We start from the raw sequence: 19,520 nt of genomic DNA, 5'->3' as shown, positions 1-19,520 counted from the left end.
TCGCTGGCTCAGGGCAGCCATTATTGCTTGAGGGCGTGGTTGCTTTGCCTGCAGGATTGTCTGAGTTAAGAGAGAAGCTGGAAAGAAGACCTTAATCAATTAGAAAGTACAGACTGAGGCACGCCTGGGTGGCTCAGTAGTTAAGCGTCTGCCTTGGGCTTGGGTCATGATCTCAGGGTCCTGGGATTGAGCCCCACGAGCCCCACATCTCCCTCTCCCACTCCCCTTGGCTTGTGTTCCCTCTCGCTGTGTCTCTCTCTCTCTCAAAAAATAAAATCTTTAAAAAGAAAGTACAGACTGATGTCACCATGGGGGTAGTTGAAATCCTCCTTTAGATTTTCTTGAATAAATGTTTCTTCATGTGCTGTATCTCCTGAGGATCCTTTCCAGAGACTTAAATATTTTTCCTTTCCAGAGACTTTTAAACGTTTTTTTTTCTAATTTTCGTCAACATATAGGAGCAGTGGGCGTCTGGGTGGCTCAGTTGTTAAGCGTCTGCCTTCAGCTCAGGTCATGATCCTAGGGTCCTGGGATTGAGCCTCGCATCGGGCTCCCTGCTCCGCGGGAGGCCTGCTTCTCCCTCTCCCATTCCCCCTGCTTGTGTTCCCTCTCTCGCTGTGTCTCTCTCTGTCAAATAAATAAAATCTTTAAAACAAAAACAAAAACTTAGAGGAGCAACTTCCAGCATGAGGCTCTGCATACTGATTTTCCCCCATTAATATTGTAAATAGCTTTTCTCATTAAATCATTAAAATTATAGCATTACGGGAAAGTACAAAAAAGTAAAGATGAAATGAAATTCCAACCTCCAGTGATTATTACTGTTAATATTTTGGTAGACATGTTTCACATCTATGTTCACTGATATCCATATAATTTTTTACACGTTGCCCTGTAACATGTGAATTTGGTAACGTTTTTGACACACCAGTGTGTCTTGAGCATCTTTCCGTGGCAGAGTAGATTTACAGTTGTTTTTTTTTTTTAAGGTTAGGCAGATGGCTGTGTAATATCCTATCTTACAGCTATGCGGTGAATGCTCTTAACTAATTTCTTACTGTTGGATGTCTGGATTGTGTCTGGTTACCAGCTAATGAACAGTGCTTGGTGAAGTCTTGTAGCTAAGACCTTGTTCATGGTATTTATTTTTTTAGGCTAAAGGCTGAGGAGTGAAATTTTTGGGTTAAAAAATATGAGAAACTTTAGGGGTTTTAATGTGTATTTCCAAATTCTCTTTGGGGAAGCTTTACCAATTTACTTTCCATTACCAGTGTGGGTGATTGTCCACTTTTTGCATGCTTGCCGTTAAAACAAAACAAAAAAACTAAAGGCTACTAATGAGATAGGCAGAATTGGTACTTGATTTAATTTGTGATTCTTAGCTAAGTATACCTTTTATCATTTTGGCTATTTGCATCTTTTTACTTAATGAACTATTTATTTCCTTCTGCTTTTTTTCTCCCCTTAGGATACATTAAAAAAAAAAACAAAAAACCTGTATAGATTGTTTATATCTAACCATTGCCAATATTAATTGCAAATGTTTTTCCTGTTATTTGCCTGTTAATTTTGTTTCATGATTTAAAAAAAATAGTGGTATAGAGATATAAAATTTAAAATTCAAAGCTGTTGGGGCAGCCACCTGGCTCAGTTGGTAGAACATGCAACTTGATCTCGGGGTCGTGAGTTCAAGCCCCGCATTGGGTGTAGAAATTACTTAAAATAAAATGTTAAAAAAATGCAAAGCTGTTGATCTTTAGCTTTGTCCTTTATTTAATTTATATCAAGTGAATATATTCCCATCCAGAGACCAGACACATATTTACTTGTAGTTCCTTCTGGTTTTTCTTTTTGCTTTCTTTTTGCTTGTGTGTATAACCTTTAAATCAGAAGGGGAATTCCATTCTTCAGTGTTTTGGTGAATGGTGTGAGGTGAGGATTTAAATAAATATTTCTTCCCCAAATAACTAGATAGTTTTCTTCACTCTGTTTCTTCACAAAATTACATGGTATGTGATTTTGAAAGTGATCTTGGGTTCGTTTTCTTCAGGCGCCTTGCAGCCCTCCAGAAGAGAAGAGAACTTCGAGCAGCTGGTATAGAAATTCAGAAGAAGAGAAAAAAGAAGAGAGGAGTTGATTATAATGCTGAAATCCCATTTGAAAAAAAGCCTGCTCTTGGTTTCTATGATACTTCGGAGGAAAACTACCAGGCTCTTGATGCAGATTTCAGAAAATTAAGACAACAGGATCTTGATGGGGAACTAAGATCGTAAGTCGCCTTTCTGATTTTGAAAATGAAAAAGTATAGTAGGAATTTTATGGAGGGCCATGCATTATCCTTGTCAGAGCCAGATTTTTATTATGTAGGACAATGTGGCCTACATAGTGTTTTTATTTATTTACTGGATTCACCTTTCTGAGAAAACCAGTGACCCTTGCTCTCATTTTTTGGCACAAAAGGGTGTTTGCATCTCTTGAAATGTCAGCACTTGGCTCTGGTGTACTGTCTGCTCACTGAGTCACCATCTTAACGTTTATGCACGTTTGTGAGCGGGTTAGTTATTTTACTAATGGCCTGAGGAATCTGTCAAAATTTGGTTTGTTTCTTTTTGTCTTTCCTAGTGAAAATTTTATCTTGTTTTTCTTAGAAAGAAATTAAAAGAAAAAAGTTACTGATGAATACTTAAATCTTTTTAACTAATGGGGATAAGTGTGTTTATAAAATGTTTGTCTAAGGGTACAGAGGATTTTGCCTATTTTTAGGGATTTTTAGGGTTTCTCCATTCTTGCATCTGAATATTATGGGGAGAACCTTTTCTGATTGTCAGAGAGTTTTGGTTTTCTACTCCCTCACTGACCTTCCATTTTTGTTGACATGAATCGGTACTAAATGACAGATGTCAGGCACTGTGAAACAGGATTTTCTTGGATGTACTCCATTAAATTTATTTCTCAAATTAAAACCTTGTTTTAGGTAGCCTGTGCAAATGAAGAGGTTGAAGTGGGAGAGGATCGTCTGGAAGGGGCAGGCTAGAAGGGGAAGAGACGTGCAGACTGGGAGGAGGCATTCTTGGAGCTTTCAGAGGTGGCCTTGAGCCTGGTGTTCGTAATTAATTGTCAGGACTTAAATATCCTTTAAAAAAATTTGTGAATTAAAAAGAATCATAATGGAAAAAAAGAATCATAACGAACAATTGAAGAACAGATTTTCGAAGATTTTGTTTATTTGAGAGAGAGAGTGGGAGCAGGAACCAAGGGAGAGGGACAAGCTGACTCCCCACTGAGCGTGGAGCCCTATAGGAGCTTGATTCCACAACCCCAAGATTATGACCTGAGCCGAAATCAAGAGTCAGATGCTCAACTGACTGCACCATCCAGGTGCCCCAAAGAACAGTTTTATTTTATTCTATTTTATTTTATTTTATTTTATTTTATTTTATTTTATTTTATTTTATTTTTTAAAGATTTTATTTATTTATTTGAGAGAGAGAGAATGAGATAGAGCACGAGAGGGAAGAGGGTCAGAGGGAGAAGCAGACTCCCTGCTGAGCAGGGAGCCCGATGCGGGACTCGATCGCGGGACTCCAGGATCATGACCCGAGCCGAAGGCAGTCGCCCACCCAACTGAGCCAAAACAGTTTTAAAAGGAAATTTAAAAATTCAAATTTTTTTTTTTAAAAGATTTTATTTATTTGACAGAGACAGTGAGAGCAGGAACACAGGGGTAGTGGGAGAGGGAGAAGCAGGCTTCCCGCTGAGCAGGGAGCCCGATGTGAGACTCGATCCCAGGACCCTGGGATCATGACCTGAGCCGAAGGCAGACGCTTAACGACTGAGCCACCCAGGCGCCCTAAAAATTCAATGTTTTAATCCCATCTTGTCATATAATTATTTCCCATTTTGTATGCTTGTCACCTTCATTTTCATATGTGTGTACACGTACTTTTATAAGAGTATTAGCATGATGTAGGAGTAGTTTTGTTTTCCTTTTGAAATTATACATAACATTTTGTTTATCATCATAGTCTTTAGGCTTAACGTTTGGTACATAAGTTGCTTAGTACTGTATTTTTATTTTCTTAATAATTCTATTGCTATTCTAAGCTGTATTCCTCTTGAATATAGTGGGTAAGTGATGGTTTAGGGCACAACGTAATGTATTTGGATTTTGTCTTTTTATCAGTAATTTTCTTAGGAATGGGATTATTTTGTTCAAAGTGTATGAGTTTTTATATGGCTTTTACTGTTATTGATTATATGTAACTTTACAAAATCTCTTACCTACTTTGATTCATGATAGTGAAAAAGAAGGAAGAGACAGAAAAAAAGACAAGCAACATTTGAAAAGGAAAAAAGAATCTGATTTACCATCAGCTATTCTTCAGACTAGTGGTGTTTCTGAATTTACTAAAAAGAGAAGCAAACTAGTACTTCCTGCTCCTCAGGTAATCTGTTAAAGCAGTTTTTCATTGTGTGAACTCATATCTTTATCATTTATTTAGCAAGCAAATGTTTGAGGGTTTATGTGCCAGGTTTTTCCTAGGTGTCGGGTGCCCTTAAGTTCACAGTGTAATAGATGAGCCACATAAAAATAAGTCCTTATGATATAGTATGATAAATAAGTAACAACTTCTCTGTATAACTTATATCAGGCCTTAAACTGTTCTTGTGATGGTTTAATTGTCAGCTTTTAGCAGTTTGCAAGCGGGTTAGGGCTCCTGGCCTCTTATTGACTAGCATAAAGGTGATATTTGGCTTTGTAGACTTTAGGCTGCTTTCTTTTTTAAAGATTTTATTTATTTATTTGAGAGAGAGAGTGCGTGCTCGCGTGAGTATGAGTTGGGGGAGGGGCAGAGTAGGAGGTGGAGGGACAAGCAGACTCTGTGCTGAGTGCAGAGCCTGATATGGGGAACCTTCTCATGACCCTGAGATCATGACCTGAACTGAAAGCAAGAGTTGGAGGTTTTAACCTACTGTGGCATGCAGGTGTCCCCCCTTTTATTTAAAGTAGGCTCCAAGATCAGTGTGGAGTCCAGTGCTGCGCAGCATGGAGCCCAGTGCTGCCCAGCGTGGAGCCCAATGCCAGGCTTGAACTCAACCCTGAGATCAAAACCTGGGCTGAGATCAGGAGTCAGATGCTTAACTGACTGAGCCACCAAGGTGCCTCCTAGGATGCTTTCTTATAGGGAATGTTTTATTGTGTCATACTTCTCTTTTTGAGACAACACTGTGAAAATTAATGTGGGAGTTGTGGAGAAGAGAAAGAAACATACTGTCATTCAGTTTATCCAGGCTCTCTTCCTTTGACTTAATTATAGTTGGTCAAAACTATGGGAGTTCTGAATAAGCTCTTGTTTTATTTTGAGTAGTACAGCTCTGTAGAATTGGATGGTTTAATGGAGCAGAGGGATGGAACTAGGGGGACAGAAGAGATTCTTTCTCCAAATGATGTGCTGGCTGCATCAACACAAAATTCTTGGGTATAAACATGACATAAATTTGTCAGATATCGTTCCAAGTAGTGATATTTCTTAAATTAAGAGTCTGCCTGTAACTTTTTTTCTTAGTTCTCCTTAGGATGCTTATTTTTGTAAAATTACCAAGGGTAACGCCTTTTGATTTTTCTCAGGGATCTTGTGGCTCAGTGGACTGATTTTTTTAAAAGATTTTATTTATTTATTTATTTATTTAAAGATTTTATTTATTTATTTGACAGAGAGACACAGCGAGAGAGGGAACACAAGCAGGGGAAGTGGGGGAGGGAGAAGCAGGCTTCCTGCTGAGCAGGGAGCCCGGTGTGGGGCTCGATCCCAGGACCCTAGGATCATGACCTGAGCCGAAGGCAGATGCCCAACGACTGAGCCACCCAGGCGCCCCTAAAGATTTTATTTATTTATTTGACACAGAGAGGGGGTGGGGGAGAGAGCAAGCACAAGCAGGGGCAGCGGCAGGCAAAGGGAGAAGCAGGTCCCCCTTGAGCAAAGAGCCTGATGTGGGGCTCCATCCCAGGACCCTGGGATCACGACCTGAGCGGAATGCAGCCTCTTAACTGACTGAGCCACCCAGATGCCCCTGGACTCTGATTTTTTTTTTTTTTAAAGATTTTATTTACTTATTTGACAGAGACAGCAAGAGAGGGAACACAAGCAGGGGAGTGGGAGAGGGAGAAGCAGGCTTCCCGCTGAGCAGGGACCCTGATGTGGGGCTACATCCCAGGACCCCGGGATCATGACCTGAGCCAAGGGCAGACGCCTAATGACTGAGCCACCCAGGCGCCCCTGGACTCTGATACTTTAATTGGCTTTCAGTCCACTCCCCCTTTGATAGTTTTGTACAAACACGATTATTTTATGTTCTTGGTTTATTAATGTTAGTTGGTTTGAAAGAATTTCATTATGGAAATATAAGACTTTACGGCTTGATAGTATATCATATATGGAATTTTTTCCCATATTATATAGGGTAGACTTTTAAAAACTTTATCATAGAAATTTTCAAATCCACAAATAGTAAAGAAAGTAGTACCCCTGTGTACTCATCACACAGCTTCAGCAATTCATCTTTCTGGAATGTGGAAGTTTGAAGCTATGTTATTGTCTGGTTAAAATATTGCTGTATGGTGATAACTGTGTCTTTTTAGATTTCAGATGCAGAACTCCAGGAGGTTGTGAAAGTGGGCCAAGCAAGTGAAATTGCACGTCAGACTGCTGAGGAATCTGGCATAACAAATTCTGCCTCCAGTACTCTTTTGTCTGAGTACAATGTAACCAACAACAGCATTGCTCTCAGAACACCTCGCACACCAGCTTCCCAGGATAGAATTCTGCAGGTAAGCTGTCATATAGTAGCGTGAGCCTTTCATCTTGTCCTTGAAGGTGTCATGAAGGAGGACAGTATGAGATTTGATGTGTTTTTTTTAGGGTAAACAGTTTAAAACTGAGTCCTGAATGCATAGATTCTAGAGATTTTATTAGGGAAGCTAAATTAGCAGATTAATTATGTGGTTTCATTTCTACATTTATTAACTCATAGGTTTTTTTTCTCAAAGCCAGCTCTTCCTCTTTTATTAATCTTTAGTACTGTTACTAAAGCACAGCGTTTCAAAATTTCATATTGCTTAGCAATCCTAGAAAGCAGATGTATGTAGCCTGGGTTCTTTTTTTTTTTTTTTTTAATTTTAGTTAACATATAGTCACTATTGGTTTCCGGAGTTGTAGTAGTGATTTTTAAAACTTCTTGCATTTCTGTACTTAGGTTGGGACAGGCTGCCATCAGGACTGTTTTCCTCTCTCCTACTAAACGCATGGGATGTGTAGTTCTGTGTGTTCCTGATTAGGGAGTTTATATGCCAGAGGATAGCTACACTTAACAAAATCCTTGATCACCCTTACGTCTCATTTCCTCTTCTCTGATAGTCAGAAATACAATTTTATTTTATTTTATTTTTATTTTTAGAGAGCGAGTGCACACAATTGGTGGTATGGAGGGGCAGAGTGGGGCGGGGGGAGAGAATCTTAAGCCTGATGCAGGGCTCGATCCCACGACCTGAGATCATGACCAAAGCTGAAGTCAAGAGTCGGATGCCTAACTGTCCCACCCAGGCACCCCCAGAAATATAATTTTAAGGTATTGATTTGGAGTCAAAAAGTTCCTGTAAACTTAGTAAGAGAAACAATTGTGCTCCTCATTGCTTGCTGTCACTCTTTGTTTTTGCCACCTTATTGCTAGGATACTTGTTACTTATTGATTTATTTTTAGTTTTAGCCTTTTTTCCACTTGGGAATTTGAACATTTGGCTCTCACACCCTCTTCCTCTACCATGCATACGCACTCTTTACATTACCTCATATTCCGTTATGGTTATATCATAATTTTGGTTAGCTCTGTATTCATGGTTTATCTTACGACTGTGTAAACCATATTCATTAATGAGCCTACAAAGTGCCTTATGATAACTATACTACACATTGTTAGGTTTTTCTTTGAGTTAATGCTTATTTTATTCAGATGCTAAATTTTCTGATTACTTAGCAGGAATTTAACTCTAGACTTGACACTATCTTTGTAAATCTCCTGTAATATGATCAAATTTTAGATATTTTTAGCTTTTTGACTAAGTCTTTCCCAGAATTTGTGGACATTCTATTCTGGACTGATTACTCTTTAGATCTTGTTACAGCTTGTTGTCTTGATTTCCTGGCATCCTAGAAAGTCCCTTGGATTGCCTCTTCCCTGGCTCCCATGCCTTTGATTTTCTTGGTTTATGCCCTTGTTAGTGAAGCATATTCTTTAGTAACTTTCTGAGGATGGATTCATGGCAGATGGAATTTTTAAGACCTTGCATATCTATAAATTACTGTGTTATTAACTGATTGATAGTATAACCGGGTATAGAATTCCAGATTGAAGTCTTTTTTCTTTTCTTTTTTTCCCCCCTTTTAAGTAAAGAAGCTTTATACCCAACGAGGGGCTTGAACTCATGACCCTGAGATCAAGAGTTGCGTGCTCCACTGAGTCAGCCAGGCACTCCCATGTTGAAATGGTTTTTATTTACAGTTTTGAAGGCAGTGCTCCAACATCTTCTGGCTTCTGTTACAGCTATTGAGATCACCTGTTCCTTTTAGGTTGTTAATAGCAAACCCCTTTTTCTCGTCCTCTGGAAGCTTATATGACCTCTTTTTCACATGCATATTTTTTTGGTGTGGGTCTGTTTTCAGTCACTGTGCTAGGTACTTGGTGGATCTTTTCATTCTGGAGACTGACTCATGGCCTTCGATTCTGGGACATTATTTTGAAAATTTTTGTTTCCTCCTTTCATTGGTCTATTCCTTTTTATGAACCTCAAATTTTCTTATTCCTCTCTGGTTTTCTGTTTTAATGGACCTTTTGATTTATTGCTAGGAGATTTTCTGAATTTTATCTTTGTTCAGTTTTTACTATCACATTTTAATTTTTTAAATTTTTTAAAGAGTTTATTTATTTGACAGAGAGAGATAGCGAGAGAAGGAACATAAGCAGGGGGAGTGGGAGAGGGAGAAGCAAGCTTCCTCCGGAGCAGGGAGCCCGATGCGGGGCTCGATCCCAGGACCCTGGGATCATGACCTGAGCCGAAGGCAGATGCTTAACAACTGAGCCACCCAGGCGCCCCTACTATCACATTTTTAATTTCTAAGAGCTCTTTTTAAAAATGTGTTCAATTTTTAAGTATCTTATTTAATGAATATTTTGTTTTCTTTCTCTGAGGCTATTAATGATGGTTTTGTTTTGTTCTGATAAGTTTTCTTGTCCCTGCATAGTGTTTAAGTTTCTTTTGTTCTCTGTTTTTCATATTGGCTGTTTCCTCAAATATATTTTAATCTTTAGCTCTCTGCCTGTATCTGCCTATATCTAAGGGTTAAGGGCAGGGCAATTAAAAGTAGACTAGAAGCTCCTTGGGTATGGGTAAGGCCTCCTTGATTCCAGGCTGAACTGGCTGGGGGTTTCATTGGCAAATTCTTTTTTTTAAAGATTTATTTATTTGTTTTAGAGAGAGAGCTTATGCACACAGGGGGAGGAGCAAAGGGAGAGGGAGAGAATCTCAAGCAGATTTCACACTGAGCATGGAACCTGATGTGGGCCTTAATCTCATGACCCTGAGATCATGACCTGAGCTGAAATCAAGAGTTGGATGCCCAACCGACTGAGCCACTCAGGCGCCCGTCATTGGCAGATTCTTGATGTCAGTATTTCTACATCTTTTCTTTTGGGTTGATTTAATCAGATTCCTGAGAGAAGTGCCTTCCAGTCTCCTGCCCAGAGGTATAAAGCTGGTCAGCCTTTTGGGAACCTATTTGGGGAAAAATGTTTTGTATTTGGACTAGCAAAGAGAACATACATAGGACTTCGATAATGTGAAATTCAAGGTTCTTTTCACGAATATGAACAACAGAGTAATGGAATAAGTCTTGCTCTGGTTATCTTCTTTTTGCCCCGGAACTTACCGGCTTAAAACATTTCCTTGTGCTAATGGTCTCTGTTGGTCAGGGATTTGGACAGGACACACAAAAGAATGGCTTGTCTCTGTTCCATGATGTCTAGGGCCTCAGCTAAGAAGACTCAATATTTGGGGGTATCTTGACACATATGGGCTTGAATCATCTTTCCATGTCTGGTAGTTGATGCTGGCTGTAGGTTAGGTCCTTACCTGGGAATGGGGAGTAAATCTGCTTGTGGCCTCTGTATGGCTTGGGCTTTCTTTCAGCATGTGGCCTCAGAATAGTTGAACTTCTCCCATGGTGTCTCCAGGCTCCAATGGGGATGTTGTAGTGAGTATGGTGGAAAGGTGTGTTTTTGCTCACCCTCCCTTGGAAGTCAGGCAGTGTCACTTTGCTGCATTTTGTTAGTTACAGGTAATTCACAAGGCTACCTGGATTCAAAAGGAGGGGACATAGACCTCCACCTCTTGATGGGAAGCGTATCAAGGTTGAATCCTAAAAAGAGCACATGAGATGAGAGATATGGCTATGACTAGCTTGAAAAATGTAGTCTCCTACAGGGCTGGAGCTGGGGATGAGGAGATTGTGGGTGCAGTGATAGTAGTGAGTGTAGAGTTGTGGTAGAGGGGCTAAAGAGAGCATTGTCAGACCTACCTAAAGAGAACAGCAAGACTTCAGAAAGGAACCCGCTCTCATGAATTTTCTCAGGAAGTGGATAGACAAATTAGTGGTATCTTAACTTCTCAGTAGAAGAAACTGAGACTCAGGGGCTAATGAAGACTGAATAGAGTTAGTGATAAAGCCAGACTAAAATCTGGGTGTTCTGGGGGTGCCTGGGCGGCTCAGTCAGTTAAGCATCTGACTCTTGATTTTTGGCTCAGGTCATGATCTCAGAGTCAGTGAGGTTGAGCCGTGTGTTGCGCTCTGTGTGGAGTGTGGAGCCTGCTGAAGATTCTTTCTCTCTCCCTTTGCCCTTACCCTCTCCCCTGCTCACGTGTGTGTGCACACGCTCATGCTCTCTCTCTCAGAAAAAAAAAAACAACAACTGGGTGTGCTGACATTTAGCCTAGGCTCACGTTGGGAAATTTGAGTTCTTCGTTCTTTATGATTGTAAAGAGATTTGGCACAGGTAATAGAAGATTTTGGGTCATAATAATTTCATTTCAAAACATTTCTTACCATTTAAACTTCATTCCAAAACCTCTGTGTTAGGCTGTGTTAGGCTGACAGAGGAACAGAAGTATTGAATTCTGCCATGGCCCAGAGTTCATTTTCTCTCTTGGTGTTCATTAAGAAAATGTATAAGAATTCTGGGGTGCCTGGGTGGCTCAGTCATTAAGTGTCTGCCTTCAGCTCAGGTCATGATTCCAGGGTCCTGGGATCGAGCCCCGCATCGGGCTCCCTGCTTGGCGGAAGGCCTGCTTCTCCCTCTCCCACTCCTCCTGCTTGTGTTCCCTCTCTCGCTGTGTCTCTCTGTGTCAGATAAATAAATAAAATCTTAAAAAAAAAAAAAAAAAGAATTCTGTCTCCTTTGAGATTTATATCGTAGGACCAGAAGAGAGGATTCTGCTATCCTGGCTGAACTGGTTTTTTTTTTTTTTTTTTTTAAAGATTTTATTTATTTGAGAGAGAGAGAATGAGAGATAGCACGAGAGGGAAGAGGGTCAGAGGGAGAAGCAGACTCCCTGCCGAGCAAGGAGCCCGATGTGGGACTCGATCCTGGGACTCCAGGATCATGACCTGAGCCGAAGGCAGTCGCTTAACCAACTGAGCCACCCAGGCGCCCCTATTCTGGCTAAACTGTTAAAACACATTTCTTTACCTTCTTGTTTCTCAGGAAGCTCAGAACCTCATGGCCCTGACCAATGTGGACACCCCATTAAAAGGTGGACTAAATACCCCTTTGCACGAGAGTGACTTCTCAGGTGTAACTCCACAGCGGCAGGTTGTACAGACTCCAAACACAGTTCTTTCTACCCCATTCAGGTATTGTGAATAAATAGATCTTTCCTGTTTTAGGAAAACTCGAATTCAAGGATTGGACATGTTTGCTTTAGTAATGTTGATAGAGAATGGAAATAAGTGTTTAACTTGCCTTTTTGATTTCTTCTCGCTCATAGTAGTAAATAACAATAATATCCAGGAATTGGTTAAAACCAAATGGAACTTTTTTTTCCCCAGAGTTTCTGATGCTGTCACCTTGTTTCTGAATACATTTTATCTGATTTAAAAGAACAAATCAGTGCACTGTTAATGATCATTTGTTGAATTTTATAAAAATTGTAGTCCTTTATCTGTGTATTACTATTGTTTTTCTCCCAGCATTTTATTTTGAAAATTTCTAACATTCAGTTAAATGGTTAAAAGAACCGGAAAACAAACATCTATGTCACTTATCACCTAGATCTACAGTTGTTAATATCTTACTCTATTTGCTTTATCATATATCTATCTCAGTCCATCTAATTTTTTAATGCATTTCAAAGTAAGTTGCAGGTTTCTTTCCCTTCACTTCTAACACTGTCTTGTGCATATCATTAACTAGAGGTCAGAGTTCAGTCTTTGTTTACAATTTTTTTGTTTTGTTTTAAGTCACCATTTTTAAGAATTTTTAAGATAAAAATGCTGTAGAAGAAATTCATATTAAAATGAAATTTGAGCGTTTAAGGTTGGAAATCTTTGGGCTTTACTTTTAATTTTCAGTATTAGCGTCAGTCCTTCTAGTTGTTTAGTATGGGAAGCATCTCAGACTGTTGGAACTGTACCCGACAGCAGGATCAAGAAGCATTGGCAACCAAATCCGTAAATAATATTTAGTACTTTTGCAAGGCTTGTAGGAGAGCCTGTTCCCTCTTTTTCCTGTGTATGTCTTGTCTCAACTAGATTGTAAGCTCCTTGGGGATAGGGACCATGTCTTATGATTAACACCCCACCCCACCTTTGGGAACACCTGTCTGGCAGCACCACTTACCTGCAACAGAGCCAAGATACAGGAAATAAGCAACAACAACAATGAAAGGCTTTGATCAATTAAAATATAAGTTGCAGAGTCTGTGGACTTTATTCCTAAGAGAGTCTCTGCCCTCACTCAGTATATATAGGCCTGGTGTTTGGTTTCCAAACAAAATGTAAAGGGAGGAGCTATCATGCACACCCATGATAGTGGTGTCTAGCCAACAGACCCTGGTGGTGAGGGGCAAATGATAAGATGAAGACACTGAACTCAAAAAGAGTTTCTTTCCTCGGGGTCTTTGAGCATGGTGGCTGACCTCCATGTTCTTAGCCACCCTGCAGTGCGTCAAGGAAAGGTTGAAATAATGTTTGGTGGGCCTAGTTTAGCAAGGCAAGAAAATGTCAGATGTAATAATTTAAGTCATTAAAGTGAAAATACTATGTGTAAATACTAAGCTACTTGAACTAAACCTGTATTTTAACCTAGAGAGCTAACTTAAAACCAGGTAGGGAGACAGAATTTCCGTATCTTTGTTTCTTTCTTTTATGCTTTCTTATAAAATATTGTGAAAATTATTTTCACATAAAATAGTTTATGTGAAAAACATTTGAAAGCACGATCCAGATAAAATTGGCACTTTTATTAATTGGAATTTCTGTCTTTTTAGGACTCCTTCTCATGGATCTGAAGGGTTGACTCCCCGCAGTGGGACAACTCCCAAACCAGTTATTAATTCCACCCCGGGTAGAACTCCTCTTCGAGACAAGTTAAACATTAATCCTGAGGATGGAATGGCAGACTACAGTGACCCCTCTTATGTGAAGCAGATGGTACATGTCAATTCCCTTTTAATACTCTTTTTTTAAAAAAATTGCGCTGTCTCATGGGTGCTGTATTAAAATATTTCCCCTTGTTGGTGCGTATTACATGCACCTTAAGATACTGTACACCTGCGGAAGCCAGAAAAGAATGATTGGAGGACTTGAGAAGGAGAACCTTTTGGTCTCATAAGCCTACTTATTCTTAATATGTTTGTGAATATTGATTATGCTGATAGTAATGCTCCTTGTATCTCATATGATTTTATTCTTTATCATTTACTAGTTTACTCTCTTGAATGATACTTTGTATTTCTGTAAAATAAAATTTGAGTTTGGAATGCCTCATAAATTAGGTTTTGAGCCTTGATTCCTCTGTTTGCTCTATGCTTTTAGAATAGTCTAGATCTCAAAGTTAAGTTGATGTTTTTTGCTTATTTTAGTGAAGTTTTCCTTTGTATATTTTGCAAGCTGATGTAGACAGCTAATTATAAAAGCCACAGTTTTATTTCTACCCTTGTTACTGCCTTTATTATGTCACTATTGGATCTTATTATGTGATGCCACAGAAAATCATTGTGAGATTTTTTTTTTAAATTAGTTCCAACGATTTTGGCCTATTTTCACTTTACAAATTAAGTCTAACTTCATGTATAGATTTGGTTAGTTTAGAATTTTTTTTGATGCCCAAATCGATATCAACTAATGTCAACTGTGAATGGCTACATGACAACGAAACAAATGAAGAATGTAATGTGTGCAAAGTGCTGATCTGGAGACTTGAAAGGATCTAAGATTGAGTAAAGATGTCCTTTGTCTTAAGGAAATTTATACTCTGGAGAGATTGGTGTACTAAACCAAGTCTGAAAATAATTGTAATATAAGAACAGAATAAGCTCTCTGAGTACAACCAACATACTTAGGGTGGCCAAAGAAAGAAATAATCACATTTGCTGGGTGGGCACTTGGAAAGCCTTCGTTGAGGAGGTATGCTCAGAAGGAGATTGGGGGCTATCTCAGATGGAGGCCACGATATGAGTAAGCATGGAGCATGTTTTGGACATAGCAGCTCATCGGGTCCTCACACCTACCATTCATGTAATGGAGCTGGGGGGAATGACACTGGAAAGGTAAGCCAGGGCTGTACTGGGGAAAACTTTGGGTACCAGGCAGTTTCTTTTGGGAAATGTAGACTGTTTTCTTTGGCCATCATATGATCTAGTAATTCCTCCCTCCCTCCCTTCCTTCCTCCCTTCCTCTCCGCCCCCCCTTCCTTCCATTTGTTTTTAAGTAAACTCTGTGCCCAACATGGGGTTTGAACTCAGGACCCCGAGATCAAGAGTTGCATGCTGTACTGACTGAGCCAGCCAGGTGCCCTATGATAATTTCTATTAAAAATACACACAAAAATTCAAGCATCTTTTCAGATTAGGTTTTATTAGTCCAAGGACAAATTGACTTTTGAACTTGTTCTTTTCATTTGCTGTTAAATTTCAATGTCAGAAATGTTTTCCATAGATAGAAATCCTGAAGGATTTTTCTGTCCCTACAGAGGTAGTTCCCAAACGTTCTATTAGAATATCCCAGAGTAATTGTATTGATCACAAATCAACGTTTTTGATAATAATTTAGAGAAGAACGTGAGATAGAAATCAAGCAAAAAACTTGTCTCAGCTCTGAAGTTAGGGATCATTTTTCTAGAATTAATATATGCTAATTATTTTTTAGAAACTCTTAATATTGGTTGAATTCTTAATGTCTATGAATTGAGAAGGACCAATTTTTTTCTACAGGAAAGAGAATCTCGTGAACATCTCCGTTTAGGGTTGTTGGGCCTTCCTGCCCCTAAGAATGACTTTGAAATTGTTCTGCCAGAAAATGCTGAGAAGGAGCTGGAAGACCGTGAAATAGATGATACTTATATTGAAGATGCTGCTGATGTGGATGCACGAAAGCAGGTAGGTAATTGTGCTAGAGGGGAAATGTGAAGTTGCTGAGTGTGTCAGTAGGCTGAAAGAAGGAAGAATGGTCATTAAATTTGTCAAGATCCCTACTTAAAAAAAAAAAAGTTTTTTCAGTACTTAAAAGGATTGCCCTAAAGTAAATTACTTACCATCATTAATAATACAGAGTCATGTAATTAATGATATACTGAGACTGTCTTGATAGGCGTTCTTAAAATGTGTATATATGTATGTATATGTGTATACACATAATCTTTTATTTTTATTTATTTTTTTAAAGATTTTATTTATTTATTTGACAGAGAGAGACAACGGCGAGAGAGGGAACACAAGCAGGGGGAGTGGGAGAGGGAGAAGCATGCTTCCCGCGGAGCAGGGAGCCCGATGTAGGGCTCAATCCCAGGACACTGGGATCATGACCTGAGCCAAAGGCAGACGCTTAATGACTGAGCCACCCAGGTGCCCCTATTTTATTTTTTTTAAAGATTTTAATTTTTTATTTAGAGAGAGAGTGTGCAAGCGGGGCGGGGGGAGGAAAATTTAGAGTGTGTCAGAATAATATTAGTAACATCTTGTACTGATAATCTTATAGTTACTTGTTCATTTGCACTTACCAACCTGGTGATGTAAATAGGATAGGTATTAGCTTCATTTTTGAGGTAAGGAAATAAGCTCAGGTTACTTAACTTTCCCAGCTTTCATATTTGGAAAGGGGTGAATCTTGATCTCACACTGAGGTCATGTGACCTCAAGAATTCCTTTTAGGAATTCTTGCTGCAGTCCATTTCAGGATGATTTTAGAATTTCTAAATGTGAATAGCTTTTAGAAGTGTGAATAGCATCAATACAAATATATTTTAGAAATCACACGAATGTGCTTTTTGGTGGGTAATACAGGATAATACTTTTTGTGTTTAGTTCTCTTAGTTACTTTGCCCTACATTTACTCTTAGAAATGCTGTGAAATTCTAATGTGTTAACTCACATTATTCATGATTTAAGAATCAGGAAACAACACATTCATTGGCTGGCTTTTTAAATTAAAAATCAGTAACTCTCAGGGTGGAAGTAAGGGTTGTATTACAGGATGAATAATTGAGAGTCCTGTCTAAGTTTAGGATTCCAATTTACTTATTTTAATTTTTAAATTTTATTTTAATTCCAACATAGTTAACATACAGTATAATATTAGTTTCAGGTGTACAGTGTCGTGATTCGACACTTCCATACATCACCCAGTGCTCATCATGACAAGTGCCCTCCTTAATCCCTATCACCTATTTCACCGTTTCTCCACCACCTCTCTTCTGGTAACCATCAGTTTGTTCTCTGTAGTTAAGAGTTTCCTGGCGCCTGGGTGGCTCAGTTGTTAAGCATCTGCCTTGGGCTCAGTTCATGATCCCAGGGTCCTGGGATCCAGCCCCGCATCGGGCTCCCTGCCCTGTGGGAAGCCTGATTCTCCCTTTCCCACTCCCCCTGCTTGTGTTCCCTCTCTCGCTGTCTCTGTCAAATAAGTAAATAAAATCTTAAAAAAAAAAAAAAAAAGTCCGTTTCTTGGTTTGTCTCTCCTTTTTTCCTTTTGCTGGTTTTATTTTTTGAATTCTATATATATTAGTGAAATCATATGGTATTTGCCTTTCTCTGATTGACTTAATTTCACTTAGCATTGTACATTTCGCTTAGCATTATACTCTAGCTCCATCCATGTTGTTGCAAATGGCAAGATTTCATTCTTTTTTATGGCTAAAGGCTGAATAATACTCCATTCTAATGTGTGTGGGTATGTATTATGTCTTCTCTGTCCATACACACACACATATGCATATACACACCAACCTACATACACCACATCTTGATCCATTCAGCTCTCCATGGACACTTGGACTGCTTCCATAATTTGGCTATTGTAAATAATGCTGCTCTAAATATAAGGGTGCACGTATCCCTTTGAATTAGTGTTGTGTGTGTGTGTAAATGCCTAGTAGTGTGATTGCTGGATCGTAGGGCAGTTCTATTTTTAACTTTCTGAGGAACTTCCCATACTGTTTTCCAGAGTGGCAGCACCACTTTGCATTCCTGCTAACAGTACAGGAGGGTTCCTTTTTCTCCACATCCTTGCCTAACACTTGTTGTTTCTTGTGTTTTTGGTTTTAGTCATTCTGACAGGTGTGAGGTGATATCTCATTGTAGCTTTTTAAAAAAATTTTTTAAGTAGGCCCCACACCCAGTGTGGGGCTTGAACTCACAACCCCGAGAGCGAAGAGTCAGATGCTCTACCGACTGAGCCAGCTAGGTGCCCCTATCTCATTGTAGTTTTGATTTGCATTGCCCTGATGATGAGAGATGTTGAGCATCTTTTCATGTGTCTGTTAGCCATTGGATGTCATCTTGGAGAAGTGTCTGTTCACGTCTTCTGCCCATTTTTTTTTTCTTCTCGTGTTTTAATTGAACCATTTGTTTTTTGGTGTTGAGTTGTGTGAGTTCTTTATATATTTTGGGTATTAACCCTTTATTGGATATGTCATTTGCAAATATCTTCTCCCATTCAGTAGGTTGCCTTTTAGTTTTGTTGATCATTGTTTCAGTGTGCAGAAGCTTTTAATTTTGATGTAATTCCCATAGTTTATTTTTGCTTTTATTTCCCTTGCCTCAGGAGGCATATCTAGAAAAATGTTGCTACAGCTGATGTCAGGGACATTACTGCCTTTGCTCTTTTCTAGGATTTTTATTAGGATTCCAATTTAAACAAGAAAAGAACGACTATCTGATGGATGGAGTCATGTAAACTTGGAGAATGTTCTAGTAGCTGTTGGCAGTTCTTAGTTTGTATTGTAATGAAAGAATGAATAGATTGATTTCTGTTGCCTTATATTGTCTTTCTGCAAACCTACACAGATTTCTACAGCATTAGCTCTTGAGCATACATGTTCTTATAGACTGAAATGTTTTCAACTTTATTGAAATGTGGCAAATACTGCATAGCTGTAATAACGGATATAACAATAATTTTTTAAGGCTATACGAGAGGCAGAGCGTGTAAAGGAAATGAAACGAATGCACAAAGCTGTCCAGAAAGATCTGCCAAGACCATCAGAAGTAAGTGTTAGAATTTCTGGCTTAGGAAGTTTTAAGTTTCTTCTTATATGATTGATGTTTTTATATCATTCATAAAGTCTGTAAAACATAATTTTATCTACTTTCTGAATATAGTAAAGCAGTTCCCAGATTTAATCTCTGAAAATGTTTCACTGGTACAAATAAGACTTTAGAGGGGGAAAAAAATTTCTTTTGAAAATGTAAAACTGCTACTTAATTCATGCTAGAACAAGTAATAGCATCAGTGTTGCAGTGATATGTTTGGTAATTGTACTTATTTTAAAATTTTAGGTAAATGAAACTATTCTAAGGCCCCTAAATGTAGAACCACCTCTAACAGATTTACAAAAAAGTGAAGAACTCATCAAAAAAGAAATGATCACAATGCTTCATTATGACCTTCTACATCACCCTTATGAACCATCTGGAAATAAAAAAGGAAAAACTGTAGGATTTGGTACTAATAATTCAGAACACATTGCCTATCTGGAACATAATCCTTATGAAAAATTTTCCAAAGAAGAGCTGAAAAAGGTAGGATTCAAAAGGAATGTTTTGGTCTCTGTTAAAGTATTTATTAAGTACTGTGTATCATGGATGAACATGAGCTTATTTTCTCATGCTGATATTTATAAACAAATGAATTATGTGGTTAGGAGATAAATGTTCACAGTAAGTGGTAGGAAGGAGACATACTTGACCTGCCCCCTTCCCC

General features: G+C 38.8%; 1 protein-coding gene across 1 annotated transcript in view; it reads left to right on the top strand.

Moving 5' to 3' along the window:
• The window catches only part of CDC5L (cell division cycle 5 like), a 45,424-nt gene that overhangs the window by 11,019 nt on the left and 14,885 nt on the right, over positions 1–19,520 (top strand). Inside the window, exons 6-13 of the mRNA XM_028097649.2 lie at positions 2,051–2,269; positions 4,301–4,445; positions 6,641–6,829; positions 11,812–11,960; positions 13,595–13,757; positions 15,539–15,703; positions 18,725–18,805; positions 19,097–19,339. Of these exons, the coding sequence (XP_027953450.1) occupies positions 2,051–2,269; positions 4,301–4,445; positions 6,641–6,829; positions 11,812–11,960; positions 13,595–13,757; positions 15,539–15,703; positions 18,725–18,805; positions 19,097–19,339 (1,354 nt within the window). The remainder of the gene's footprint in view (positions 1–2,050; positions 2,270–4,300; positions 4,446–6,640; positions 6,830–11,811; positions 11,961–13,594; positions 13,758–15,538; positions 15,704–18,724; positions 18,806–19,096; positions 19,340–19,520) is intronic.

The sequence above is a fragment of the Eumetopias jubatus genome, unplaced genomic scaffold, assembly GCF_037043125.1.
Source record: "Eumetopias jubatus isolate StellerSeaLion01/CBP00866 unplaced genomic scaffold, mEumJub1_p1.0 scaffold_6, whole genome shotgun sequence".
NCBI classification, from domain to species: Eukaryota; Metazoa; Chordata; class Mammalia; order Carnivora; family Otariidae; genus Eumetopias; species Eumetopias jubatus.
Note: the sequence above shows the minus strand (reverse complement) of the source record. Positions and strands in the feature narration are given on the sequence as shown.